This window comes from Sapajus apella, unplaced genomic scaffold (genome assembly GCF_009761245.1).
Source record: "Sapajus apella isolate SASKATOON/1434 unplaced genomic scaffold, GSC_monkey_1.0 scaffold3, whole genome shotgun sequence".
Taxonomy (NCBI): domain Eukaryota; kingdom Metazoa; phylum Chordata; class Mammalia; order Primates; family Cebidae; genus Sapajus; species Sapajus apella.
Window position 1 is genome coordinate 65043401 of NW_022436943.1, and position 27480 is coordinate 65070880.

At 56.5% G+C, this 27480-nt stretch overlaps 1 protein-coding gene across 8 annotated transcripts in view; it reads right to left on the reverse strand.

Annotated features, from left to right (window-relative positions):
* TSNARE1 (t-SNARE domain containing 1) overlaps positions 1-27480 on the reverse strand; it is a 133200-nt gene that overhangs the window by 27789 nt on the left and 77931 nt on the right. For 7 of the 8 annotated variants that reach the window (XM_032254556.1, XM_032254582.1, XM_032254575.1 and 4 more), the window contains 5 exons: positions 26970-27047; positions 26056-26125; positions 17091-17181; positions 14145-14219; positions 13600-13656 (listed from right to left, as the gene is read on the reverse strand). In XM_032254556.1, the coding sequence (XP_032110447.1) occupies positions 13600-13656; positions 14145-14219; positions 17091-17181; positions 26056-26125; positions 26970-27047 (371 nt within the window). The remainder of the gene's footprint in view (positions 1-13599; positions 13657-14144; positions 14220-17090; positions 17182-26055; positions 26126-26969; positions 27048-27480) is intronic. The other variant, XM_032254539.1, reaches the window with a different exon arrangement.

Sequence of the window (27480 nt, forward strand, 5' to 3'; positions counted from 1 at the left end):
CCCCCCATTACCACTACTGACACCCCCATTACCACTACTGACACCCCCATTACCACCCTGAACACCCATTACCACTGATACCCCCATTACCACCACTGCACCCCCATTACCACCACACCCCAGGCCCAAGTCTTCCCGTGGCTGCAAGCAGGCCACCCTGTTCTGTCTCAAGATGAGATGAGGCCCCAGATGCTAGGCCTCGGGCTCCCTTGCCTCTGGGAGTTGGGTTCTCAGAGTTCCCAGCCACGCCAAGCACACTGTGGGGGCAGGAGGGGAGCTGGGCTGCTGTGAGCAGTGGGCCAGGGTCACAGGCGGGTGAACTCCAGTCCCTGCCTTTAGGCACATGCCCCGCTCTCTGGCTATCCCAGGCCAGTCTACAAGGAGAACTTGTGAGCCCTAGGGCCCCCACGCCAAGCCAGGACCACCCTGTCCTTGGCCAGACAGAGGATACAAGAGCAAAACGTGGCCCTGATCCCAGAGAGCACACAGTCTACCTTGTGTTCCCAGCTTTTGGGGGTCACAGGCCCCTTTGTGAACCCCCAGAAAAATGCTCCTATGCACATAAACACGAATTCTGTCCCCTTACTTCGGGGGCCGTGAGCCCACTGAAGGCCCCATCAAAAAGCCAGTTAGAGCCGGGGTCAGGCTGCAGCCCGGGGCTCGGAGATGAGGTGGGACTGCAGGCAGGACACAGACGCACCCACAGGAACCCGGAGGAACTCACGGGAACCCACATGAAAGCTCAGGAACCCACATGAAACCGCAGGAACCCACATAGACCCACAGGAACCTACATGGACCTGTAGGAACCCACGGGAACCCGCAGGAACCCACGGGAACCCACAGGAACCCATGGGAACCCACACAAACCTGCAGGAACCCACAGGAACCCGCCCTCCCATGACAGCCTCGGGGAGCAAGCCCGAGAGGTTTTTGGAATTTGTTTTCATTTCTTGTTAACTTATTTGCTACATACTAAAATTCAACAAAATGGTGTTCTTCCCTTCACTTATCCCCATCTGCTCCCTGAGGGGACGATCTGGGTCCTGGGGGGGGGCCTTCTGTGGCTGTGAGCCCATCACTGGGCCTCAATCTGGGCCTCCCAGGTACCAGTTAAGTGGGAAAGGCTGCAGACAGCAGTCCTCGGTGCCATCAGTCCTCTGCGTCAGGCCCAAGCTGGTGTGTAGGGGCCTGGGAGTACCCAGCAGAGAGCAGGGCAGGCAGGAGGCAGGAAGGGTCCCTGCTGCAGCCACCACCTCTAGCTGCCCACATCCCTACTGAACTGAAGAGGCGACAACAGACGATGGCCATCCCGTGCCACAGTCCTTCCTCCCCTCCCACCAGGAGGCCGCCACAAGCGCCCCCCACCTGCCCTGCCCATGCCAGCGGGGCTGCCTCACCTTAGGAGGGTGCGTGTGGTTGTGCGTGTGTGACTGCAAGTGCCTGCATGGTTGTGGAAAGTGTGACCATGTGACACCGTGTGTGTGTTAGAGGGAAAAGGCACCTAGAATGGGCAGAGCAGAGGACAGAGGCAGCAGCCCGGCCAGGCCCGACCTCACCACCAGCACCTGCTCCGCTCAGCTGTGTCCGATCTTCCCAAAAGCCCTGCAGAGAGGAGCCGGGGCCTCCACAACAGCCGATGACACTGAGGCACAGCGAGGGGGCTAGCCTTGCACGATCAGGAGCGAGCCCGTGGGGGTCTGACAGCGATGGGGCTGGAGCTGTGCTGAATTAATCAGGGGTGAGCCCGTGGGGGTCTGGAGTCACACTTGCTCTCAGACACACAGCAAGATTGGGTGAGCACAAGGACAAGATGACAATCGTGGGGACGGCTGACCATGAATGGTGCCACGTGTGCCAGGCCCACTGATGCCACGTTGGCCACTGCTACCTTTACTTGCTCCTCATGCCCCTGGGCACCATCATGACCCTCCACCCACCATCCGAGAGACTCAGGAAGTTCACAGCTGCCTAAGCCACTCTGTGGCGAAGGTGCAACTCAGCAAACCTGGCCGGGCTGCGGCCTCCTGTGGCCCTCAAGAGCAGACCCATGATGGCCTCGGCCCCGCCCCAGATCCAGCTTCACCCATGCTATGCCCACACATACCCCCTGACACAAATTCTAGCACCACCCTCCCTGTTCGGATAGGTGCTCTTCCAGCTGACTCACCCGGCCACTGGTCTTGGCCCAGTGGGCATCACCATGTGTCTGGGGAGGAGATCTGACAGAGGCAGGCCTGTGCCAGGCCCCATGCCTCAGAGCCTTCTGTGGCATTGAGGCAGGAGGCACACTGTGTGGGCCCTGATAGGAGCTCCTGTGGGACAGGACTCTCAGGATGGAGGTCACTCAGCTCACACCAGAGCCTGGGACTCAGCCACAGGCCCCCTCCCTTGCCTGTCCCCACCCCCATCTCCACGGACCCTGGACTGAGTCTCCCCAGTCCTCTGTGGAGGGCACAATCAGCGTCTCCTCCCGGCTCTGGGAAAGGCCCCACTGAGCACAGGGTCCTGGCCAGCTTGGCACCTCTGCTCATCAATGCCCTTAGGCAATGCAAACAGCTTTGCCAGGTCCCAGAATCTGAGGGCACTGGGACTGTCCTAGGTGTCGTCCTAGGCATGAGATCTGGGTACAATGTGTGGGAGTTGGCATCCAGGCTGAACCTGGGGTGCAGGCAGCCTCCCTGCCTCATCCCTCCCCACTGGACCCTACTGGCCACTGTGTCTAGGGACAGCACTGCCCACCCAGAGCAGCCTGCCACGCAGGCCAAGAGGCAAGGCACCGTGGGCTCCTCTGTCAGCACTAGGCACAGAGGCAGTGGGGATACAGCTGCCAGCCAAACCATCCCACTCACACCAAGCTCTTGCTGTGCCCCTCCTGTGTGTGTGGGCATCTGGGGCAGAGGCTGCTAGGTGGCCTGGCATTGGCTCATGGGACCTGCTCTGCCAGCTCGGGGGATGATAACTTCGGTCGCCCTGCAAGGAGGCTGCAAGCTGCTTATCTTCTGCCCTTTCCTGAACTGAAAGCCACCTCACCATGCCTCGAAGCTCAGGGTGGGCACACACAGAGTCCCTATGCCAGTGGAAGGGCTGTGAGCACTCCTGGGGAGGCTCCCCAGGGAGCCTCACCCCTTTGGAACAGTCACTGGTCCCGCCTGGCTCCCCAGCAGGTGCTGCTCCCCAAACCCCCCCAGGCTGGGCCACGTTTCTGTCCAGGGCCCGGTGAGGTGCCCCCACCTCCTGAGGCCCAAGGACCCTCTCTTGGCCAAGGTGGGGAGAGGACTGCACCTTGACCATGGAAAGGAAGACCCCAGATATCACACGGGAGGCAGAGGGCTCCACCCTTTTTAGCACAATTTTCTTTCCAGGAATACCCGTGGGAGACATTGGTGCCCACCCTATGCCAGGCACTGGGGCAGACAGACAGGTGACAACTGAGTATGGACAGATGGATTCCGGCTGGGCACCAAACCGGTGGATCCACAAACATGCACTTTCATTGCGTTTCTGGCAGAAGCCACCCCAGGCAGGTGCAAGGCTAGGAGGGTTTTGTGCTGGTGCGGCTGCCTCCAGGACAGGGTGGCGGGGCTCCTCACTAGGCCCCACAGCTCTGCCTGAGACGACTGGTGACAACAGGGCCAACTGGCCACCCCTAGAGGGACACAGCAAGAGGCTGGTGACAACGGGACCCACAGCCACAGCACTGGCCACAGCTGGAGGGACGTGGCACAAGGCTGGTGACAATGGAGCCAAGGGCCACAGGTCCTGCCACCCCTGGAGGGACACAGCATGAGGCTGGTGACAACAGGACCCATAGCCACGGCACCCGCCACCCCTGGAGGGACACGTCATGAGGCTGGTGACAACGGACCCACAGCCACAGCCCCTGCCACCCCTGGAGGGATGCAGCATGAGGCTGGTAACAATGGGGCCAACAGCCACTGCACCAACCACCCATGGAGGGATATAGCACGAGGCTGGTGACATGGAACCCACAGCCACAGCACTGGCCACCCCTGGAGGAACACGGCACGAGGCTGGTGACAACGGGGCCAACAGCCACGGCACCCGCCACCCCTGGAGGGATGCAGCATGAGGCTGGTGACAATGGGGCCAACGGCCACGGCACCAGCCACCCCTGGAGGGATGTGGCATGAGGCTGGTGACAATGGGGCCAACAGCCACGGCACCAGCCACCCCTGGAGGGATGTGGCACGAGGCTGGTGACAATGGGGACAACGGCCATGGCACCAGCCACCCCTGGAGGAACACGGCACGAGACTGGGTGCTACTTCCTTTCTGCCATTTCCTCAGTCTCCTCCAGGGTGGTCATGGCCACCCTCGTCTAAAGGGGCAGCTTGTCCAGGTCCCGCAGGTGGGATGGTGAGGCTGCACTAGCCGGGTTCTCCTTCCCAAGCCAACTTCTTCCTACACACAGCCCTGACACAGAAGCTAGCAGAGGCCTTTAAATAAATAAATACGTGGATAGATGAATATAAAATAAAAGCTCTAAAAAATCTGTTGACAAGCGCAACACGTCCAAGGTGCTAATTATCACCTCCCCTTCCCGGAGTGGGCGGGAGGAAGTGAGCAGTGCCTGGCGGTGGGAGCCAGGAGGCGCTGGCCTCGCGCCAAGCCTGGCAACCCCGACGCCTCCTCCCCGCGGCTCCAGCCCCCTCCTCGGCTTCCGGGGCGCCTGCAGAGAGCCTGGGCTCAGGTTCCGGCCCCAGTGCCGGTGCCCGCTGTGAGGGCCCAGGCGTGCCACGCACATTCTATGAGCTCCCCGTCCTCATCTGGAGAATGGGAGGAGTGTCACTCACAGCCCGTGGTCTATGCCCCTCAAGCTTCGCCCGCTCGGTCTGAACCCTCATGTCTGCAGAGCACGGCAGGCGCGCACCTCACCTCTGAGCAGGAGGCTCTCCTAAGGTGCAAGGACTCAGGAACGCCCTGCCCCTCACTTCCTGCATGGGCCTGGGGAGGGTCCTCAGCTTCCCTGAGCCTCCAGCCTCGCTTCCAGGGGACGGAGCTGACATCACCACATCCTAGTATCGCCTGGAGGAGAGCTCCAGATGAGGCACACGAGGCCGCAGCATACAGCGGAAACACTGAGAAGCCACCGTCCAGACTCCGTGGGAAATCAGGTTGAGCTTTTCCCAAGTGCTGTGAGCTACGGGTGGGCAGAGACTCTCCTCCCAGGGGACATGGCCATACACGCCCCTGGAGGGCAGCATTAGGGTCAAGTGCTGTGAGCTACGGGTGGGCAGAGACGCTCCTCCCAGGGGACATGGCCATACACGCCCCTGGAGAGCAGCATGAGGGTTGAATACAGACTCCCGCCTGCCAGTAGTGACAGGGCCTACAACAGCCCCACTGACTGGGACTCTGTGGCCTGGGTAAAGTCAAGGCCTCCAGGTGAACATAATGAACTGCTGAAGGAAGAGGTCTCCGGGGCAGGCCCGCCGGTGCTCCTGAGGACGGAGAGGCAGGAGCTTGCCCTTGGCCCTGACAGCAAACAGCTGCAGGCGAGGAGGCGGGAGGAAAAGTGGTCCCTCCTCCGATGAAATCCTCCAGGCCAGCTAACGGATGACTGAGACCCTGGGTGGAGAAGCACCATGGGATGTTCTGTGCGACTTTCCTGGACTTGGGAGTTTCAGTGAAGGCTCCCCATGAGCTGCCGGCCGAGGGTGCTAGGCACCCATGGAGACCTGGCACGGATCTGTGCCTTGGGACTGCCGCCACCTCACGCATGTGAAGGAGGAGGAGGAAGCTCAGGACAGAGAGGGTGCAGGGGTGGGAGGGGGTACGGACACGGCTCCGTGTGGACGCCCAAGAAGGCAGCCAGGTTGGGGTGCAGGACAAGGAGATCCTGCAGGCGCTCAGCCTCCCTCAGCTCCACAGCCAGGAGGACTGGGGGCCTGGTGCCCCTCTCCCCAGCGCTGCAGGACAAAAGCCAGGGGAGGAAGAGATGGCTTCGATGCCCGGGTCCCTCCGCAGCCCTCCTCCTGAAAGGCTCACAAAGCGCTCCTTTGTTCTCCTCACAAAGGCCCAATTTGGGTCTTGAGTTCTGAGGCTGGGATCAGGGATTTGCTGGCAAGGTGCTGGGGCCAGCGCAGAGGAGACGGCCCTGTGATAGTCTTCCAGCGTGAGAGGCAGACGGACAAAGGCGGCTTTCTGCTCCCTACAGAGCTCAGGGCCTGGGTCCCTGTTCCGACATGTAGGGCAGAGACACAGGCTCTAACGTGAGTGCCGGAGACAGGGGGCACACGGTTTCCCGTGAGAAGACACAGCTCTGCCGGGCATTCAGAATGCAGGCGGGTGGCACAGACCCGAGCCGGCGCCCAGGGCTCTCTGAGGCTCTGGGAAGCAGACCACCTTCTCGCTCACTCTGACCCAGAGGAGGGCAGGGGCCAGGGCGAGGGGCACTCACATGGGAGCTGCGCAGTCTTCGGGAGCCCCAGGTAGTTCATTGTTTCCTCCAAGTAGCAACTGGCTCTACTGGAGGCAAAGGCCAGACTATCAGGATGGACACGGCTGTGGCAACGCTTCCCCTAGCCCCACATTAAATCAAAGGAAACTGGACCCAGAGACAAGGGGCGATCCCCGGCCCTGTGCCCCAGACAGGGAGGCACGTCTAGGGAATTTGCAGCCAGTCTGTGAGAGTGAAGCGTGTCTTCACTTCTGCAGCCTGGGGACACACAGTTCTGGTGGAGATGTAGGCTGAGGTGGCCCATGGCGGCACAGAGGTGGAGCGTGACCTGCCACTGGGGCTGTTCCCTGGTGATGCCCCAGGAACCAGGATGCTGCTCACTGGCTGAGCCCAAGCTGGGTCTGAGACTGACCCTCAACCCAGCTGAAAACTGCTTCTGACCACAGCCAGGATCACCAACTCCAGACGGGCTGAGCAGCTCATGCCCACACCCGGGGCAGGCAGGAGGGAGACAGGGAAGGCAACAAGTGCCCCTTGTCCCTTCCAGGGCTGTCCAGCCTGCCATTAGCAGCCCCTAAGTCCCCTGCCGTCAGCCCAGCGTCGACTTGGCATCAGTCCTTTTGTGGAACAGGGTTGCAAATCATCTCATCATTTACAGTTTGCAAATTCCTAGAAATAATCTAACCTTCTGTCATTTCTTGGAAGCACTACTGACCACTCCTCACCTTTTTAAAAGAAAATTCTACCAAAAGGCAATGCATCTACGTTTCAATGCCCAGGTACAGAGTACAGCTCTATGACTACTTACAGAGGAAGCACACCCCAGCCAAGATGCAGGCCACCGGCCAGGACCCCCGAGGCCTCCCTCCAGCACCTGTCATCCCAGGCCTCCGGCAGAGGAGAACCCAGTTCTGACTTCTAACACTGTCCAGCAGTGGGGTTCACTCTTTTTGGCTGCTGTAGAGTCCCCCGTGGCATGAAGTCGGCTTGGACTCAGCGTTATGTCCGAGGTATCACTGGTGGCCATGGTGGCCACAGGTCACTCTTTCGGCTGCTGCAGAGTGCCTTGCGGCATGAATTCAGCCACGCTGGTGCAAACTGGGCAGTGTTCCAGGCTGTGCCACGCATGGGGTCAGTGCTGCTACGAGCATTCTCCATGTGACTTCTGTCAATACACACAGTTGTCCCAGTCTCCATGGGGGAGTGGCTGAGGACTCCCACAGATACCAGAATCTGTGGACCTGCAAGTGCCTGATATAAAATGACTTGGTATTTTCATACAACCTACGCACATCCTCCCATATATTTAAATCACCTCTAGCTTGCCTGTAATATTTAACATGATGTAAATGCTGTGTAGTAAATAGCATAGTTGTTCTAGTGCATTGTTTCAGGAATGATGACAAGAAAAGAGGAGGCTGTACGTGTTCGGAACAGCTGCCTCGTTTTAAAAATAAGTTCAGTCTGTGATTGATGGAATCCAAGGACGTGAAACCCACGGATACGAAGGGCCCACAGAATATGCATTTCTGTCGGGCAGAACCGCAAGATCCTAGGTAAGAAGACTGGAATCCACAGACATTCTCGAACAGCGTTCCGAAGTGGTGACGCAGGGGTGTGCCCCATCGGTCGTGCAAGAGAAAGCAGCTGCCGCACGCAGGCCCACGCCCGGCTTTCGCAGGGGTTTCTACGCGCGCTTTCTCTAGTTGTGTGTGTGGGTGTGGTGTGTGGTGATACCTCATCATGGGTTTCTTTTCCGTTTTTCTGATAACTCATGTTGCTAAGTACATGTTCACAGGCTTATAAGCCAGCTGGAATCCTCTTTTGCGATGTGCCTGTGTAAGGCTGTTGACCTTTTATTGTTTTTCAACAGAGGTGTCTGCCTTTTCCTGGTCGATTTGTAAGATATCTCTATATATTACAGATGTAAGTCCTTTTCACACGTGTTGAGCACGTGCCCTCTCTCGTGCTGTGGGCTGCACTCTCTTCCGGGGGTATAATTTTAACAAAGTCAAGTTTATCGATCTTCTCCTTTATGGCTGGCACTTGTGTGTCTGTGTAAGAAATGCTTGCCCACTGTGAAGATATCAAGGGAGACTCCCACGGTGACCGTCTGACCTTTCGCATGTGGGTCTGTGGTCCGGCTGGAAGTGCTTTCTGCACAGGGTGAGCTGACGTTTGCAAAGGGTCTTTTTTCCGAGTTCAAACATGCTAGTGATCCACATGAAGCCCAGAATAAATCACCCACCTCCTGTGGCAGGGCAGTCCACCTCGGCCACAAACCCAGCTGCCATGTACACGTGCTCCGTGTCCCGTCTCTGCTCTGTCCCACGGGCTGGTGTGTCTAGCCTCACACAAACACCACACTGTTTTCATTTCTGTGCTTTGCAGCGTGTTCCAATACCTGATAGTACAAATCCCTTCTGTTCTTCTTCAAAATTGTCTTCACTATTTTGGGTCTTCCATATTTCCGTATACATTTTGGAATTAGCTTGACAGTTCACGTACACACACACACACGCACGCATGCGTGCACACACACCCACACTGAAAACCTGCTGGAACTGCACTGGGATTGCATTGAGCCCACAGACCCAGTGGGTGAGAGCTGGCATCTCCGTCAACACGGCACCCTCTCCAGGGTTTACATCTGTCATTTCTCTCAGTCATGCAGTCGTGTTGAATGCAGAGGCCTTAAACAGCTCTTCACAGAATTTTTTGAGGAAATTTATTATAATACATTTATTATAACAGCTTTAAAACCTCCTCTTCAAACTCTCTTTTGCCAGCAGACGTGACATCCTGTCTACTGACCTGGTTCCAGGAGTCCCGCCACGTTCCCTGATAAATTCTGACAGCACGCTGCAGATGCGTTCAGATTTTCCACGGACAGAATCACACCTGCGAACATGGTTTCTTCTCCTCAATCCTGCTCCTTTTCTTTTTCATGCCATACTGCATGGGACACAGCTGCGGGCACAATGGGGAACAGAAGCGATAGTAATAGACGCCCTAGTTTACTCTTCAATCTTAGCAGAAAAGATGTGAACATCTCAGTGAGCCCGACGTGAGCTGCGGGGTTAACATCTCCTCGGTGGGCGTGATGTGAACCGCAGGGTTTTGAAGCTGCCTTTTGGGAGACTGAAGGCATTCCTATCTATTCCCAATTTGCCAAGAGTTTCTTAGCCTCCTTGAGTATTGAATTTTATCAAGCACTTTTCTGTACCTGCTGAAATGATCTGTACAGAGTTCCTCACTTATTCTATATTATGTGGTGAATCATCCCCAGATCCAGAATGCAAATCAACCCCGAATCCCTACAATAAGTCCCACTTTATAATGATGTATCACCCTGCTACATACCGCTAGATTTACATTGTTATTATTTAGGTTAGGATTTTTGTTTCTGTGTTCATAAGAGAGACTGGCACGGTATTTTCCTTCCTGGGATCCTCCTACGAATCTGGAATCAAGGTACTGCTGGCCTCATGAGGCATGGCGGGGTGTGCTTCCTGGCATATTCTCCGTAACAGTGTGTGTAAACTGCTGCTATCTACTGCTCAAATATGGGAATGAATTCACCCACACAGCTATCCGGGTCTAGAGTTTTCTTTGTGGAATATTTCATTACGGATTTAATTTTTAAAATAAATATTAAGCATCCCAGATTTTCTGTACCTCTTGGTAAATTATAGCTTTCTAAAACAAAAACTTCCTCTAAGCTGTCAAATTTATCGATGTTTATAACGACTCTACAGCTTTTTTTAATGTGTAGGATTGGTAATGATCTATCCATTTTCATTCTGATACTGGTCATCTGTATTTTCTCTCTATCTTGATTAATCTTGCAGGGGTTTAACAATCCTTCCAAAGAGCCGATTCTTTTGGCTTTGCTAACTTGCCTACTGGGTGCCTGCTAGCAATTGCCTATGTCACTACCTCACGCGGCACTCATCCGTGGCTTGCTCAGTCTGCCTTCCATTTGTCTGTGACTTCTCTGATGATGCAAGGACGTCCCAGCGCTTTAACACCGTTCGCCTCCCCTCTGTCTTCTGGGACATTGTCACTAGCACACACCGGGCTGTATGTGTAGGAGTCCTCATCATCACTATTCCACTTGATGTCCACCCAGGCACAGCCGCGTCCAGCTGCTCCCAGTGTCCCTTCCTCCCTGCGCCGGGACCGTGCTTCCCCGAGGCCACTCCTTTTCCACCTGGAGGGGGTGGAACTGTTTTTGCTTTACCTTTATTTCGGAGGCACGTCTTCCCCAGGGTGCAGCTGGAGACTGGTTATTGGTCTTGTGCGCTTTGAAGACGCACTTCCACTGTCTTCTGGGTCCATTGCTTCTTCTAAAAAAGTCAGGTGTCAGTCTTGTTCCTTTAAAAATCATGTGACTTTTTTCTCTGACTTTAATGTGCTCTTAACATTTTTTCCTAGTTTTAATCTGCTTTTCTAGGATTTTATTTTTTGTCTTTGGTTTTAAATTTTTCATTATGCTATGACCAAGGGTGGTTATTTGTTTTTTGTTTTGACATAGAGTCTCGCTCTGTCGCTCAGGCTGGAGTGCCATAGAGTGATCTTGGCTCACTGCAACCTCTGCCTCCCTGGTTCAAGTGATTCTCATGCCTAGGCCTCCTAAGTAGCTGGGATTATAAGCACCCACCACCACACCCAGCTAATTTTTGTATTTTCAGTAGAGAGGGGGGTTTCACCATGTTGGTCAGGCTAGTCTCAAACGCCTGAGCTCAAGTAATCCACCGGCCTCAGCCTCCCAAAGCGTTGGGATTATAGGCATGAGCCACTCTGCCTGGCCAAGGGTGGTTTTTTAAAAGGAGAAATTTATCTATTCATAGAGCTTCTTGAAATCTGTGACTTGAAGTATTTGGACAGCTTTGGAAAACTCAACCATTACCTCTTCAAATATTGTTTTTGACCATTTTCTCTCTCTCCTGTTCCTCTAGGACTCTAACTATATTCTTTAGATTTTTTTTATCATTTTTTCTTTAGTGTATCAATACAAGTTTTCTTATCCCCTGCCTTCTAGTTCACTTTCTTCTGCTTTGTCTACGTGGAGATGTAGCTAACCTACTGAACTCTTAATTTTAGCTATGATATTGCTCTATACGGGAACTCCCTTTTTAAAATAAAATTTAAGTTCTCTGTAAAAGTCTATACCCTTGGCCGAACACGGTGGCTCACACCTGCAATCCCGGCACTTTGGGAGGCCCAGGCAGGTGGATCACGAGGTCAAGAGATTGGGGGCATCCTGGCCAACATGGTAAAACCCTGTTGCCACTAAAAAAACATAAAACTAGCTGGGCGTGGTGGCCCACACCTGTTGTCCCAGCTACTCGGGAGGCTGAGGCACGAGAATTGCTTACACCTGGGAGGTGGAGGCTGCAGTGAACCAAGATGGTGCCACTGTACTCCAGTCTGGCCATAGAGCAAGACTCTCCTAAAAAAAAAAAAAAAAATCTATACCATTTACTATTCTCCTTCACATATTAATAAAACAGGTTGAGTATCCCTCATCCAAAATGCTTGGGAGCAGAAGTGTTTCAGATTTTGAACTTTCTTTCGAATTGTTTAGTTTTTTTCCAGATTTTGGAGTATCTACATGGTATTTATTGGATGCACATTCCTCATCAAAACTCCAAAACCTAAATGTTCCAATGAGCATTTCCTTTGTGCGTCATGTTGGCACTCAAGAAGTTTCAGATTTTGGAGCCTTTTGGATTTTGGATTTTTAAATTAGGGATGCTCACCCTGTAGTTATTTTAAGCTGAGTGTTTAACCAACTATCTCAATATCTGCATGGTCTGTCGGTTGGTTTCTACTTAACTGTCTCTCCTTGGCTTTAGTAATTGGATCCTGTTACCCGTGATGCCTAATGACTTCGGCTTAAATCTCAGACACTGTATGAAAAATCGCAGAGATTCCGGATGACAGAACTGTCCCGTCTCCGGACAGACAGTGCAGACATGACTCCAGGCTACGCTTTAGGTTCTGGTGGTCAGGGCTGGTCTATTTCTGGTTTACCTCCATCTTCTCATTGTCTCAGCTGGAACTCGTGTTTGCAAGAGCCCCTCCTCCTGGGTGGGCCTTCAAATCCGACGTTCATCTTCTTAGTACTCTGAGGATACCCACTTTTGTTCAGCTTTTCTTGTAAAGTGCTTGCTGGTTGACTTGTTGGACTCTCACATCACACACACACACCAGTGACTACGGATCAGCAAAAGCCTGCCTCACAGGGAAAGCAGACTGAGGGCTGCAATCCCCGTGCGCTCCGGGGTTTACTCCTAAGGGTCCTCAATTCCAGCTTTTGTCTCTCTAGCCCAGTAAGGCCACTAAAGCTATAAGCCACCACCACTGTTCAGTCTCCATAAGCTTAGACAGAAGCTGGCAAATGTCCTGGGGGTGAGAAGGAAGTGATGGTGAGCGAGTTACCTGGGAATGCGTGCCTCTCTAGGCCTGGCTCCCAGCTGCTCCCATGCCTCCCTCATGCTGGATCTGTGTGTCTCTGCGTGTCTGTGTTCATCTATGTGTGCATGTTTCTGCATGCGTGTCCATGTGTTTTCTTTCTGTTTGTTTTGAGACAGAGTCTCACTCTATCACTGAGTAAGACTGGAGTGCAGTGGCACAATCTTGGCTCACTGGAACCTCCACCTCCCGGATTTCAAGCAATTCTCCTGCCTCAGCCTCCCAAGTAGCTGAGATTGCAGGTGCTCGCCACCACGCCCAGCTAATTTTTATATTTTTAGTGGAGACGGGGTTTGTCCATGTTGACCAGGCTGGTCTCGAGAACTCCTGACCTCAGGTGATCCACCTGCCTCAGCCTCCCAATGTGCTGAGATTGCAGGTGTGAGCCACCACGCCCAGACACATGTGATGCGTTTTAAGTACGTTTTACAATGGCTGTCAGCAGGAGGGCTGGTCTGAGCAGTGAGTCCTGCCTGGCACGTGGAGCCATCAGTCATCCCTTGGGAGGTGAGTCCTACCAGGCGCTGTGCCGGAGCCCAAAGGTTAAGACGCCTATGTTCTCAAGGCTGTGCATCAGGGCGCCCTCAGGTGAGGCCCTGCCCTTGGCCCTTCCCACCCTTCCGTGGAGCACACATGGCAGTGAACTCCGGGCTTTACCCCAACAGCCCTGACCATGGTCAGCACTCAGCACCCACCTGTTTACCGCCCCTCTGAGCCATGGGAAGCAGTGCTCTGGACTTTTCTGCAATTTTCTGTTGAAAAAAGTACGAGAGAAGAAAGACAGGAAGAGCAAAAAAGTCAGGGAAGGAAGAAGAAACAGTCAGATGAGTGCAGGACTCTGGGCGATGCACCGCAGACCACGTCCTCCACGCCCAAAAGAGGACGGGGGCTGGGCCCAGAGCTGAGCTCTGTTAGCGAGTCGCTGGATGGCCTCTGCCCATGCATGGGAGCTCCCTGGGCCTCAGTGTCCTCGCCTGTCAGAACAGGGTGAGACCTGTTCTTCCTGCTTCCCCAGAGCTGCTGTGGGGCGGCTCTTGAAGGTAAGCGTCCTCCAGGACACGTGCCCTGAGGCACAGTCTGGATCCTGGCTGCCTGGAGACTGTCCACAAGGACAACCCCTTGCTCTGCCTTTGGGGAGGGGGCTGCACCAGGCCCACCCGGGGACAAGACAGCTGCGAGGGTGCTCCGGCAACTGAGGCCTGCCCCACGTGGCCTGCAGGCCCCGCCCCCCGCACCTCACCTTCTGCACCACTCCGTAGCGCTGAATGGCATCCGAGAGCTGGGCTTTCAGCTGGTCCAGCTGAGGACGCTCCTGCTGCAAAGAGAGGGCGTGGCTTGCACGGCATGGGAGGCTTTGCCCTGCCCCAGTGGCCCCACCACCCACACCTTCTCCTGTACCCACGTCCCACCTTCCCACACTCAGAATGGGGTGTGCCATCAGCCTCTTCCCCCCATGTCACTAGTGTCTCGACAGGTACACCCAGATGTCGAGGGACACCATCACTACAAAATCCAGCTCAGGGGTCAGCATCATCAGCCAGAGCCAGGAGCTACTCAAGGCAGGCAAACCTGGCCCCACACCCCACTCCATGAGAAGCACCATGACCCTCTTCCACAGCACAGGACACCAAAGCCCTCCATCCCCAGTGGCTTGTCTGTGGTCACGTAGGTGGTGAGGCCACCGCCAGAATGATCCTTTCCCAGTATCTCGTCTCCAGGGTTCCACCAACCCCGATTCCTTCCTGCTGGGAAGTTCACCACCACACCCCAGCACCCGCCAGGCACCTGCTCCAGACTGGGAGCTGGGGAAGCACTGAGCCGGGGTGGGGCTAGACAAACAGCCCTGGGGCCAGCCCCACAGCTCTGGCTCACCGTGGGCACCGTCCACCAGCAGGAGCACCAAGGAACCCAAGCTTCCTTCCAGCACCCACCCCACGGCGATCAGAGGACTCCAGAGAGCCAAGGCTCAGGCGGGCTGGCCTGGGATCAACCTCTGTCGGCCGAGGGGCACTGGGGGCAGCCTATCACTGCCTTGGCCTCATCCCACGACTGAACGGACTACTTCTCAACAAAGGTCTGCAGCCCACAAAGTCGAAGATGCGGTAGGCACTGACAGCACCACCGAGCCACATGAAGGAACCATTCGCTTCACCAGGAAACGACCTGTGTGGACCACCTGACGCCACTCCGACGCCACGGAAACACCTCTCAGAATCGCAACCCGCGGCCATCCGGGGCCTCCCTCAGCGCCTCATGTAAGCACCGTGTCTCGCTAAGAGGGACCCAGGGCGTATTCTTGGAGAAATGAATAAATGAATGAACAGTGACTCAGGCACACCTGACTCAGAAAACGAAGAACAAAGCTACAGAGGAAGAGGTCAGACACGGGCATCGGTGCTGGTCGTGATGCTGCTGGCACCAGTGCCTGAGGGCACAAGCCAGGGCAGCACCCAGTCCCCACAGAGCGGCCCCCGCAGGGTGGCCAGGACCATGAGGAGAGGCGCACACACAGAGAGGCTCCAGGCTGCTCAGCACGAAGCTCCCCAGGATCCTGTCCTTCAACTTGAGGGAGACTCCGGCCACCCCGTCACCGGACAGGGGCTGCTGCCTCTGCAGCACGGTTTTTTAGTGTAACTGTTGAACCAGTTCTACTTTTCTAAGTAAAAGTTTTATTACAGTATAGTTTAACCTGATAAAACTCAGGCGCTGGAAGTGTAGAGTTCAGTCATTCTGGTGGTGCAGTCATCCCCACAACCCAGTTTTAGAACTTCCCCATTGCCCCAGAAAGGGCCCTGCCTGCCTGCAGGTGCCCCAAAACCAACTCCTGCTCCCAGCCTCGGCCACCACGCTTCTACTTTTAGTCAACAGAGACTCGCATTTTCTGGCTGTTTCACACAAACAGAACCACACACTGTGTGTTCTGCGTGGGGGCACGCGGCCTTCCAGCCCCACGACACGGCGCCCTGCCTAGCTCTCCACCCCTTCTCACTGCTGACCGCACCCAAAGCAGCACTGGCCGCGTCACCCGTGTTTCCACAGGGAGGACGGCATGCATTTCCCCTGCAGGACCGGCTGGTCCACGCTGCTGGCTCTGCCGCAGGCCGGACCTTGCAACCCCAGCCCTGCCGAGGCCATGAAGCCGGTGCAGGCCAGCGGGCTACAGCTTGCTGACTCCAGCCCCGTAAAACCTTAGGGTCCAGCAGCCTTTAATCTTTTGTGACAAGCACCCTCCAATCTTCAGCGACTGGGCACTGACCTGGTGTGGTGGCACAGAGGGTGTGGGGAGGGATGGAAGTGGGGACAGGGCCAGGCGCAGTGGCTTAGGCCTGTAATCCCAGCAATTTGGGAGGCTGAGGCGGGCAGATCACTTGAGGTCAGGAGTTCAAGACCAGCCTGGGCAACATAGTAAAACTCCATCTCTACTAAAAATACACAAATTAGCTGGGCATGGTGACAGGATCGTGTAATCCCAGCTACTTGGGAGGCTGACAGAATCACGAACCCAGGAGGCAGAAGTTGCAGTGAGCTGAGATTGCACCACTGTATTCCAGCCTGGAAGACAGAGCAAGACTCCGTCTCAAAAAAAAGGGACAGGGTGGGGATGAGGGTGTGGCCTCGGCAGCTGAGCCAGATGGTGGTGGTGGCTGTGACAGTGGGGGTGGTGGTGGCCACTGCCATAGTTACGTGTCTGGCCTGAGGCCCACACATCTGGCAAGGTGTGAGGGTAGGCGGGGGGTGGGGAGGGACACGTGCAGGGGCTGTGGGTGGCAGATGCAGGCAGAGGGGACACAGGGCAAGGGAGAGGATGGTGAAACCAATGATGACGGGCCATCAGCCTCCAGTAAGGCCCGGCCTGGAAGACCCAGGACACTCTTGTCCCCACTACCGCATAAGCCAAGGAGATCAGGAGCCCAGGCGGACATACCCGCTCCCACCCAAGTGATGGAACACAGGCTCTGAGCCACGGAGCCACATAAGCTCTGAGCCACGGAGCCACACAAGCTCTGAGCCACGGATCCACACAGGCTCTGAGCCACGGAGCCACGTCAGGCCAGAGCTAGGCCAGCTGTGTCCATCCACGCACCTCAGCCTCCCTGTATCCTGCCTCGTGTGATGCCCCCACCCCCACCACAGGCATAGGGGTCTGTGCCTCCCTCCCTCCCAGCCCCAGACCCCGGGGACATACCGGGCAGGAGCTGGGCAGCAGTTCAGCCATCTGCCTCACGGAGCCGGCGCTGGCTGCGATGGTCTTGTTAGTCTCCTGCTGCGCCGTGTGCCTGGGGGCAGAGAAGGGGCCAGGAGCAGAGGCAGGGAAGGGAGGCAGGGGAGGGGGGCAGGGGAGGGAGGCAGGGGAGGGAGGCAGGCGAGGGAGGCAGGGGAGGGAGGCAGGGGAGGGAGGCAGGGAGGGAGGCAGGGGAGGGAGGCAGGGGAGAGCGAGGGCCCAGGAGGGCGCAGCAGGGAGGGACACACGGGCAGAGTCGGGGAGACAGGGACAGACGGACGGACAGACGGAGAGTGCGCCGAGAGACACAGAAAATGGCAGAGGGAGGAAAACAAGAGCAGGGCAAGGGCAGCAGAGAGGAAGAGCCTCCGAGAGAGAAGGGACGGAGGCGAGAGCAGTGGCTCCCAAGAGAAAGAGGAGGGAGCCCAAAGCCAGGACAGGGAGGGACAGCAGACACCCAGCAGGAGACAGGGAGGGCAGAAAGGCCGGTGGGTGTGGGGCAGGGGAAGAGACAGTGCAGGTAAGCTCTGGCTGGAGTGGGTGGTACAGGCAGCCATGGTGGTGGCAGGTGGGTCTCACCCATCAGCCACTGCCAGGACTGCCTTGCCCCCACACCACAGCCACCCCCAAATGCCCATAGACAGGTGCCCGGCCACAAGCCCGACCTGCAGAAAGGCCCCTCTGGGGTCAGCTCTCCTTGGGAAGGCAACAGCACAACGGCCCAGGAGGCCAGCAGCCCTCAGCCCCCCTGCACACACCTGCAGGGCCCCGGGTGAGATGGTTCCAACACCCAGGCCCGGTGAGACGCAAGGAGACTAGGACAGTCCCAGGCTGCAGTTCCAGGCCTGCCCTCGAAAGCAAGTGGGAAGAGCAGCCGTCTCCCACTTGGGGTTCGCCACCCCCATCCCTGGACAGGGAGGCACCAGGGCAACCGTACCCAGCCTGGCTGCAGGCACACACCCCAGGTGCAGGAGGACCCTGGCCTGGCAGAAACTGGGGAGCCTCGGTGATCCCTCCAGGTACAGCCCAAACGGCCTGAGAGCCCCTCAGGCATCACCCAGGGCCTGCTCCAAGCCAGCCTTGGGGCCGACAGGTGGGAGCAAGCCCGGTGCCACCACAGGCCAAGCCTACAGAAGTGGGCCCACCTCCTGATACCCACCCTGGGTGGGCAGAGCCTGTGGCACACAGAGGAGGAGTGCCCCCAGAATAGGCACCAGCAGGCTAGAGAGGGTGTGGGCCAAGGAGGGCGAGGAGCCACGAGGTTACCACAGCCTGCTTGGAACCGCGGGGACAGGAGCTTCCCACCCTGGGGACGTGGTCGGGCCACCTCCTCCCGGGGCTGGTCTGAGGCTTTGGACAGCCTCCAGTGCCTCCAGCCCCCAAACACGCCTCTTCAGCCAACCACTAGCTTAACACTGCGAGGATTCGGAAGCAGCGTGCCCCTCACCCCTGCTCTCAAGGGTCTCCTCCTCGCCCTGGGCTGTCCACAGCCTCCTGTCCCCGGCCCACTCTCCTGCTAAAGAAAGTTCCGATCCTGCCACTCCAAACCTCACCACTCACCAGCGGTTTCACATTTCATTCCAGTCAAAGCCAGAGTCCCTGCAGCGCTGCTCCAAGCCCTCATGGGCAGCCGCCCTCATGGGCAGCCTCCCTCATGGGCAGCCGCCCTCATGGGCAGCCTCCCACACCTCCGACTTCACCTCCCCACCGCGCCGGTGTTCACTTCACTCCCAGCCCACAGTTGTCTTGAAGGAGCTGGACAAATCCTTGCCTTCGTTCATTTCTAGGCCTGGTACGGACCACCAAGCCCTGGCTGCTGGCCAGGAGCGTGTCTGTGGTCACGCTGCCACCATGGGGTAATGCCCCCTGCGCCTGCCCACACAGCTTCCCAGGGAGGGCCAGGCAGGCCACGGCCCCACACTCTTCCCCGCTCCTCGCTGACCTTTCCCCTCCTCTAGACTGTCACGGTGGCAGGGGCTCTCCCTCATGCCCCCGCTAAAACATCCTCATGGAGCCCTGAGTGCCAGAACAAAGGCGGCCGCTTCCTGTGCGCGGCGGGTCAGGCTTCTCTTTCCAGGGGGGATCTCCTCTCATCTCCGTCTCCCTCACAAACTGTTAGCACCGTGCAGGATCAAAGCGACTGAAGCCTCCTCACCCGACCTGGCAACCCCCCAGGCTTCAGATGACCCTGCCAAGTCTGTCGTGGGAACAGGAGGCTGCCAACCAGAAACCCAGCAAGTGATAGAGGGAGTGAGGAATGAGCCCCCAGTCAGGAAGGGCACGGGGAGGGCCTTCCCCTGCGCTCGTCCCAGAGAAAGGCCTGGCGGACACCTCCAGTCACAGCCACGGTACCCGCAGTACCCCTACCTCCAACAAGTAGACAACACGCTTTAAAACAACACACAAAGCTAAGGGATGCAGCTAAAACAGCACTTACAAGGAAACTGTTGCTTTAAATTCTGATACTAGAAAAAAGAATAAAATCAATGTCCAGAAAGTCCACCTAAAGAAGCCAGCAAATTAAACACAAAGAAAGTAGAACAGAGATAATGAAGTTAAGTTCAATGCTTAATAAAGTAGCAAACAGATCAATAATAGAACAAATAGAATCAAAAAGCATTTAAAGGATTACACAGCTCTGCCAAGACAGGTCAGGAGAAAAAAAACCACATATGCAAATTACCAAGGTAAGAATGAAACAGTGAACCTGACTACCGATCCAACATTAAAAGAACATTTAAGAAATACAGATCCTGTGAGGCCCATAAATTTGACAACTAAGATTAAATAGAAAAACTCCTTAAAAGTCACGAATTATATCGAAACTGACTCAAAAAGAAACAGAAAACCTAAATAGCTCTATATGTATGGCAGGAATTCAATTTGCACTTAAAAACACTGCTGCAAGTACACAGCCACAGCAAGCTTCAGTCTCAACATCATGTAATCCCCTAGAAAACAGAGAAGAGACACACACTGTTTGAGGCCCACGTTACCCTGATGACAAAACCCAAGTAGAAAATCTAAAGGAAAGAAACCTATATATCACTCACCCAGCAGCAGAAATCTTCGATACAATTTTAGAAAAACGCATTCAACAATATGTGAAAGGTATACAACAACATGACCAAGAGGAGCTTACCCAGGGGATCTAAGGTTGGTTCAACATTCAAATATCAATGAGTGTGATCCTCACATCAACAGAGCAAATTTAAAAAGGAGAAAAACATCTTAATAAATTATGCAGAAAAAGCGTGTGACAAAATTCAACACTCATTCTAGACTAAAACTAAGGAAACTAGAAAAAAGAAGGGGACATCCTCAACCCAATACAGAGTGTCTGTTAAATAAAAAAACAAAACTAACACCTAGTATGCTTACGGCAAAAGACGGAATGCCTCCCTGAAAGGCCGGGAAGGAGGCAGGCGTGTGCTTGGGCCACTTTGACTCCCCTTTGTGAAGGTTTGCCTTGGAACAACGGGGAAGGAACTAAGAAGCTTAAAGATTGAAAATGAAGGAGAAAAACTGTCTTCAGTCACAGACACATGTGCATCTATATAGAAAATCTGGAGAAATCTACAAAGAAGCCCCCGGAACTAATCAGCGAGGGAATCTATGCAGGTCGCAGGATTCAAGGAAGTACACGGAAGTCACCCGTATTTATATGGAGTTGCAGTCAGCAAGAGGAAAAGAACACAGATAAGAGAAAGGCCGGCCTGACCACATCCATGGGTTGGACAATGATGTTGTTACGAAGGCAGTTCTCCTTTAATTTGCCTACAGATTCAAGGTAACCCCTAAAAATTACAGCAGGCTTTTTTTTAAAAGAAATAATAATTGACAAGCTGACTCTAAAGTGTAGACTGAATTACAGAAGAGCGTGAGAGATCTGCTTGGGCAGCACTGGCAGCAGCACTGGCGTAGTTGGCTGAACGCAGTGGCATGGGGAGTGGGAGGGGGTGGGACGGCTCGTGGCCTTGGTCTCCACGGTGGACAGTGAGCCGTCGGGGACTCTCTGGAATGCTGCCTCTAGCCAAAGTATGAGAGACACCCTAAAGAGGCACTTTCAGACCCCTGCTGGCACAGGGAGGCCCTGTGGGGGGGCAATGGGGCAGCAAGGCCTAGTGTGGGTCCCACTGGAGAGGGCTCTCCCGGGAAATGATGACTCCACTTTGAGGCTGGACACTGCCCGGAAGGGTGGGGTGCCTCAGCCAGGGCAACAGAGCAACCCAGGACCAGCAAGGCACTTTACGAAGCCCACGCATCCCCATGAACACTTTACTAGCCCACATATCCCCATGACCACTTTATGAAGCCTACACATCCCAACAACCACTTTACAAAGCCCACACATCCCCGTGACCACTTTACAAAGCCCACACGTCCCCATGACCACTTTACAAAGCCCACACGTCCCCATGACCACTTTACAAACCCCACGCGTCCCCACGAACACTTTATTAGCCCACGCATCCCCATGACCACTTTACAAAGCCCACGCATCCCCACGAACACTTTATTAGCCCACGCGTCCCCATGACCACTTTACAAAGCCCACGAGTCCCCATGACTTTACAAAGCCCACGCATCCCCATGACCACTTTACAAAGCCCACACATCCCCGTGACCACTTTACTAGCCCACAACCAGCTCTGCATGGTTTTGCTGAAAGGTGAGGTAGGTGGCTACAGGGTCTGAGGAACGTGACCCAAGCACCCCTCTCCCAGAACTCCTGTGCAAGGCCTGCACAGCTGCCAGCCAGGTGGTGCCATCGCTGCCAGCAGTCAGGTGACTGAGGCACCTGTGATGCCTGCCTAGCAGGGGTGTCACCTGAGACCCACTTCCTCTCGTGCCCAGGTCTGCTGTCCCTGAACTGACCTGAGCATGGAGGCTCTCTTGTTTGCCTGTCATTATTTAAGATGTCGTTTGGAGGTACCTCATGTCCGACGTACATCACATCTGCTCACTGACTCTCATGACCACCTATGTTTTACAGACAAGGACGCAGGCCCTCAGTCACAAAAACACCTGCAGGCTGCAGCTGGTGAGCTGCAGTGGGCAGAAGTGGGGCTGGGGCAGCCCCATCTCTTTCTTGGCCTGGGACTGACAGGGAGACCCCAGGTCAATCCAGAAGGACCCTAACTCAGAGAGCAAGAAGGGAGCAGGGCTGGAGGGACACCTGGGGTTCTGGGGCCCTACTGAGGAGGGATTCCAAGCTGTGGGACATGCAATATCACCAAGGGAAGGGGGGGAGTTCAAAGAGGAAGAGGCTGGAGACAAATGGATGAGGAACCAGCACCAGTGAAGGCAAGGGCCCAGGAGAGCACAACTGCGCAGCAGGAGAAAACTTTTAGAAGGAATCAACTCAACAGTAAAAAGAAAAATACCTGATTAGGACATGGGAAAAGGATCTGAATAGACACTTCTTCCAAGAAGATAGACAAACAGCCAACAGGCACATGAAAAGATGCTTGATGCCATCAAGTACTAGGAAAATGCCAATCATATTACCACAAGACCCCACTTCGCACCCACCAGGATGGCCAGCATCCAAAAGACAGATAACAGCAAGTACTGGCAGTGAGGCAGGGAAAGTAGAGCCTTCCAACAATACTGGTGGGGGCGTCAAATGGGGCAGCCACTTTGGAAAAGTCTGGCAGTTCCTCAAAGGGTTAAAGAGCCACCATATAACCCAGCAAGTCCACTCCTGGGGATACACCCAAGATAGGTGAAAACCTACGGCCACGCCAACACCTACACACAAACATTCACCACAGCTTTATTCATCGTGGTCAAAATGAAGCCACCCAAATGCCCACCAGCTGGCGAATGGGTCCATCCTCACAGCAGGACAGAGGAGCGTGGTTCTGTACCAGCTGGTGAATGGGTGCATCCTCACAGCAAGATAGAGGGGCTCAGTTCTGTAACAGCTGGAGAATGGGTGCATCCTCACAGTGGCACAGAGGGGCGCAGTTCTGTAACAGCTGGAGAATGGGTTTGTCCTCACAGCGGGATTGAGGGGCATGGTTCTGTACCAGCTGGTGAACGGGTCTGTCCTCACAGCAGGACAGAGGGGCGCGGTTCTGTACCAGCTGGTGAATGGGCCGATCCTCACAGCAGGACTGAGAGGCGTGGTTCTGTACCAGCTGGTGAATGGGTGCATTCTCACAGCAGGACTGAGGGGTGCGGTTTGGTACCAACTGGCGAATGTGTCTGTCCTTACCTATGGAGGGTGGTATGAGCCCTCTCTGACCCTCACAGCGCCCTCTGTCAGGCTGGCCAGGGGCTTAGCTCTTTACACCCTGCTGGCCACCTGTGTGCCACAGGGGCTTGCCTTCCATGTGGGATGGGACGAGCCGGGCACATGGCTCGCAGTCCTGCCCTGCCTAAGCTGTCTCTGCAGGAGGCGCAGCTGTGAGGACTAAGCCCCTGAAAGAGCTGCCAAGCACAGGCCCTCACTGCTGGATGATTGCCATCCAAGGCTCCTTGAACCCTTCTGGTGCTGATTCTGACATGTAAATCCTGGGCCGGGAAGGAGGGCACCCCTCAGGCGGAGCAGCAGCCCAGCTCACCCGGACCTCACCCCCATCACTGCCCGTGGGGCGGTGGGCCAGCAGACCCTCAGCCACCACGTCTCATGCACCCCCATCAGGGCCACCCACCCTACACCTCCCCACAACCGGGAGGTGAGCGGGAGGCATCGCTGCATGCCCTGGCAGACCAGGGAATGCGGCCCACGGGACAAGCCCCAAACCCCAGGGAAGCGGGCTCTCTGTGCCACACAGCAGGGGTACGCTGGCCCACACACCATCTCTAGAGTGGGATGACCCCCAGGATGGAAGGGAATGGAGTCCAGACGGCAGGGCGTGAGCCAAGCTGCCACTGAGCCCCCCATGGGATCGTAATGTGGCCACTGCACTCCAATCTGTGGGTCTGTGACAGGGAGGTCTGGGCAGGGTCCGCACACAGGTGACAGAAACAACCTGGCCACGCTGGCCTTGCATGACATCAGGGACATGGGCCCCACCTGGCAAGGCTTTTCTGAAGTTGAATGTGATTCCAGAGGAAGGACCAACCCCCTCCTGAGACTGGGCCCCGCCTGCGCTGCAGGGCTGGAGAGCCTCTTCCCTAATCAAGCGATGGCTGCCATGGATGAAAGCATATTCCTTAAATGTCCTTAGCTGGCGACTTCGTCAATGTGGAGGAAATACAGAACTGGCAATCCTGTTGGTCTCAAGAGTTATTTTTAAACGTTAATGGTCCATGATAGGGGAGCATCAGAGGGGCCACAGAAGTCTCTGGAAGCCATGATAAGCAGGTTAGGCCTGCAGCTGGCCACGCAGGAGGGTCAGAAAAGCACTAAGGCAAGGGTTTCAGGACATGAGCGCTGAGGTCAGCCCGTGGGAAGGCCGAGGCGCCGGGACACCCAGTCCTGAGACCAGGGCAGTCTCCTACTCCACCAGGGCAGCGTCGGGCTTCCGCTAAGCAGGCTGGGCAGCCCAGGATATGCATGTGAGGATCAGGTCTTGAAATGCCCGTCCCTCCTGGCCCTGTGACCTAACCCAGGAGCCCTGCAGAGGCACTAAGACCTAAGTGCAACAGCTGCGCTGGGAACTGCTCAGCACTCTGACGAGACAGGAGAGCCCCAGGTGCAACCCACACACGAGTCACCCAGCTCCAAGCATCGACAGTGCCTCTGAGAGGATGCGCGCTTCCCGTGCCCAAGAACCCCAGAGCCCGGTGTGACCGGCAGGTCCGGAGTCCGTCGCTGAACTGTGACCCTGTGAATGTGTGTGAGTGTGGGGAGGGTTGGCAGAGAACGCTGACATGCTAACCACAGCTCCCCAGGGATCTTGTGTGTCCAAATTCCCTGGCACGAGCCTGCATCACGGTCACATCAGAAAACAGTGTTTCCTTTAAAAAAAGCTAAGAATAGAATTGCCCTGAACCTCTGCAAAGGGTGCTCTGCAGCTGATGCATGAGCCCGTGCAGAAGGGCACTGTGTTATAAACGGAGCCACTGTGAGGAGGAGCAGAGACTCCAGCACCCTCCACCATGGTGGGAGCCGTGACCCTCCCAGCCTCCTCAGTTCTGGCCTTTTCAGGTGCGAGGCTGGTGTGGCCCCCAGTTCTGCACAGAGGAGCCCGAGGACAACCCCAAGCAAGCAGCGCACCCGGGGCTGGTTGCAGGGCGGTGGGGCACAGGCCAGTGAGTGCAGTGGGGACCAGCTGGGGGTCAAAGGTATAGACTGCCAGCATCCCCTCAGACCCCATAGTGCCACACTGACCACACCTGAGGCAGATGCTCCTTTCCCTCTCCAGCCCAGCCCGGGCTCAGGCTTAGCAGACAGCACCTCAGGTGCCTCTGCCCATCCCAGACTAGCCAAACCCAGGGCAGGCCGCTGGGCACCCCTCAAGGAAAGTTCAGTGGGACCCCCACCAAGGCTCAGCTCCCTGAAAGGGCAGACACAAGACCAGACGCCCCACTCCAACCTAGCCCATGGCTGTGCAAATGGCACATCTGTGTCACCTCCTGTGTCCACAGATGTGCAGGCCCCAACAGGGAGCCTTCAGATGTGGCAAAGACACATCTGGAGCATGTTGGCAGGGCAGAGCATGTGCCAGCAGGCATGAACCCCCCACCTTGGCACACACATGCATCTGGGGCATGCACTGGTGCACTTGGCTTCTGTGTCGGGGCAGGCACACCTGTGCCCTGCGGAGGGAACCTGCAGGCCGAGGGCCCAGTCCCAGGTTCACAGCCCTGACCAGGCTTCTCCGCAGGTGCGTATGTGTATGTGCACACGTGTGCCCAGGCAGCTGTGGGCAAGCAGCTGTGTGGACAAAGCCTGTGTGCACAGGACCACACTCCCGCCCTGCACCCCAATGTGCACCGCGCCCAGGGCGGAGATGCTGCACCACACACTCACAGGCTGTCCCGAAGCTCCTGTGTGTCACTCGGTGTCCCTAGGGACCGAAGGCTCTGCTCCAAGGACGTCACTGCCCGAGAGAAGAGGGACAGGTGTGAGGGTCAGAAGGAGCCTCCCTACCCCTGCTACTCCCATGGGTGGCCCACCACAGCCCAGGCACAGTGAGGAGAGCCCGCGGACCAGTGCCTGAGCCGGGGCGGACCACCTGAGTGGTCTGGAGGCCAGGACCCACACTGCCCTCAGCAGGAGGCCATGCCAGCCCGGACCCCTCACCAGCTGGCCTAAGACAGACACTCAGGTCCACGTGCAGCTCAGGGGCTCTGAGGAGCTGCCTCCAGCAGGCTTGCCCTGGTTCTGGGGACAGCTTCTCTCCACCCTGCTCCCCTCACCCCGCCCTTGCCCCTCCCGTGGCCATCTTGGGTGTGGCTTTCATCCCTGATCCCAGCCTCAGTGACCTCTGGTCTCCAAGTCTGAGGGGCCCTAGGATGCTCCTTCCTCCCCTGGGCTCCATCCAGAGCACACAAAAGGCTTCAAGAAGGAGCATCGTGGGGTTGGGAGAGGAGCCAGCAGGGGACAGGGGGCAGCAGGCAGGGGGCAACGGGCAGGTGGCAGCAGGCAGGGGGTAGTGGGCAGGGGGCAGCAGGCAGGGGCAGCGGGCAGGAGGCAGCAGGTAGCGGGCAGCGGGCAGGAGGCAGCAGGTAGGGGGAGCAGGCAGGGGCAGTGGGCAGGAGCAGCCAGCTGGAACGGCACCCAGGCCTGACCCAGCCCTCGCTCCTTCCCACCCGAGAAACCCGGGACTGCACCACGGGAGGGCCTGAGGGGGGAAGCTGTCCACCAGCACCCTAGCCTCCAATGTCTCTGGTGGTCCAGGCACCTGGGCAGAGGGCGCAGACCCGGGCCAGACACAGACTCACCGCTGAAGTTGATTTGGAAGACGTTGGCCGACGTCTCCTGAAACAGCTCGTGAAGGTCTCGTGGATCGGCCTGGGTGGCTGGGAGGAGAGAACACAGGCTGAGGGTGAAGCCTGCGTGCCCAGCTTTGCTGACCACTCTGGGCAGTCCCCCGGGGTGGGGAGCCGAGAGGCGGCAGAGTGGCCCTGAGCCCCATTCCCTGCCTTCACGGCTCGGCCACCTTGGGGTCGAGGCTGGACACCTGCCTTCACAGCACCCACAAGCTGGAAGGCAGGGGGTGGTCCCTCAGAAAGGCCGCGCCCTGAGCTCCCGTACAACCCAGCAGCTGGCGCGTGTGCCAGAGGCTCAGAGTGGCATCACTAAGAGTCAAGCACAGCCCCGCTGATGAGGCAACAACAGACACTACGAGGTCTGGCTCCACGTGGGCAGCTCAGCACTGGAAAGAGAACGCGGGTTCCTGCGCGGTGCAGGTGAGCCCTGAGCGTGGTGCACGCGGAAATGACAGTCAGCGAG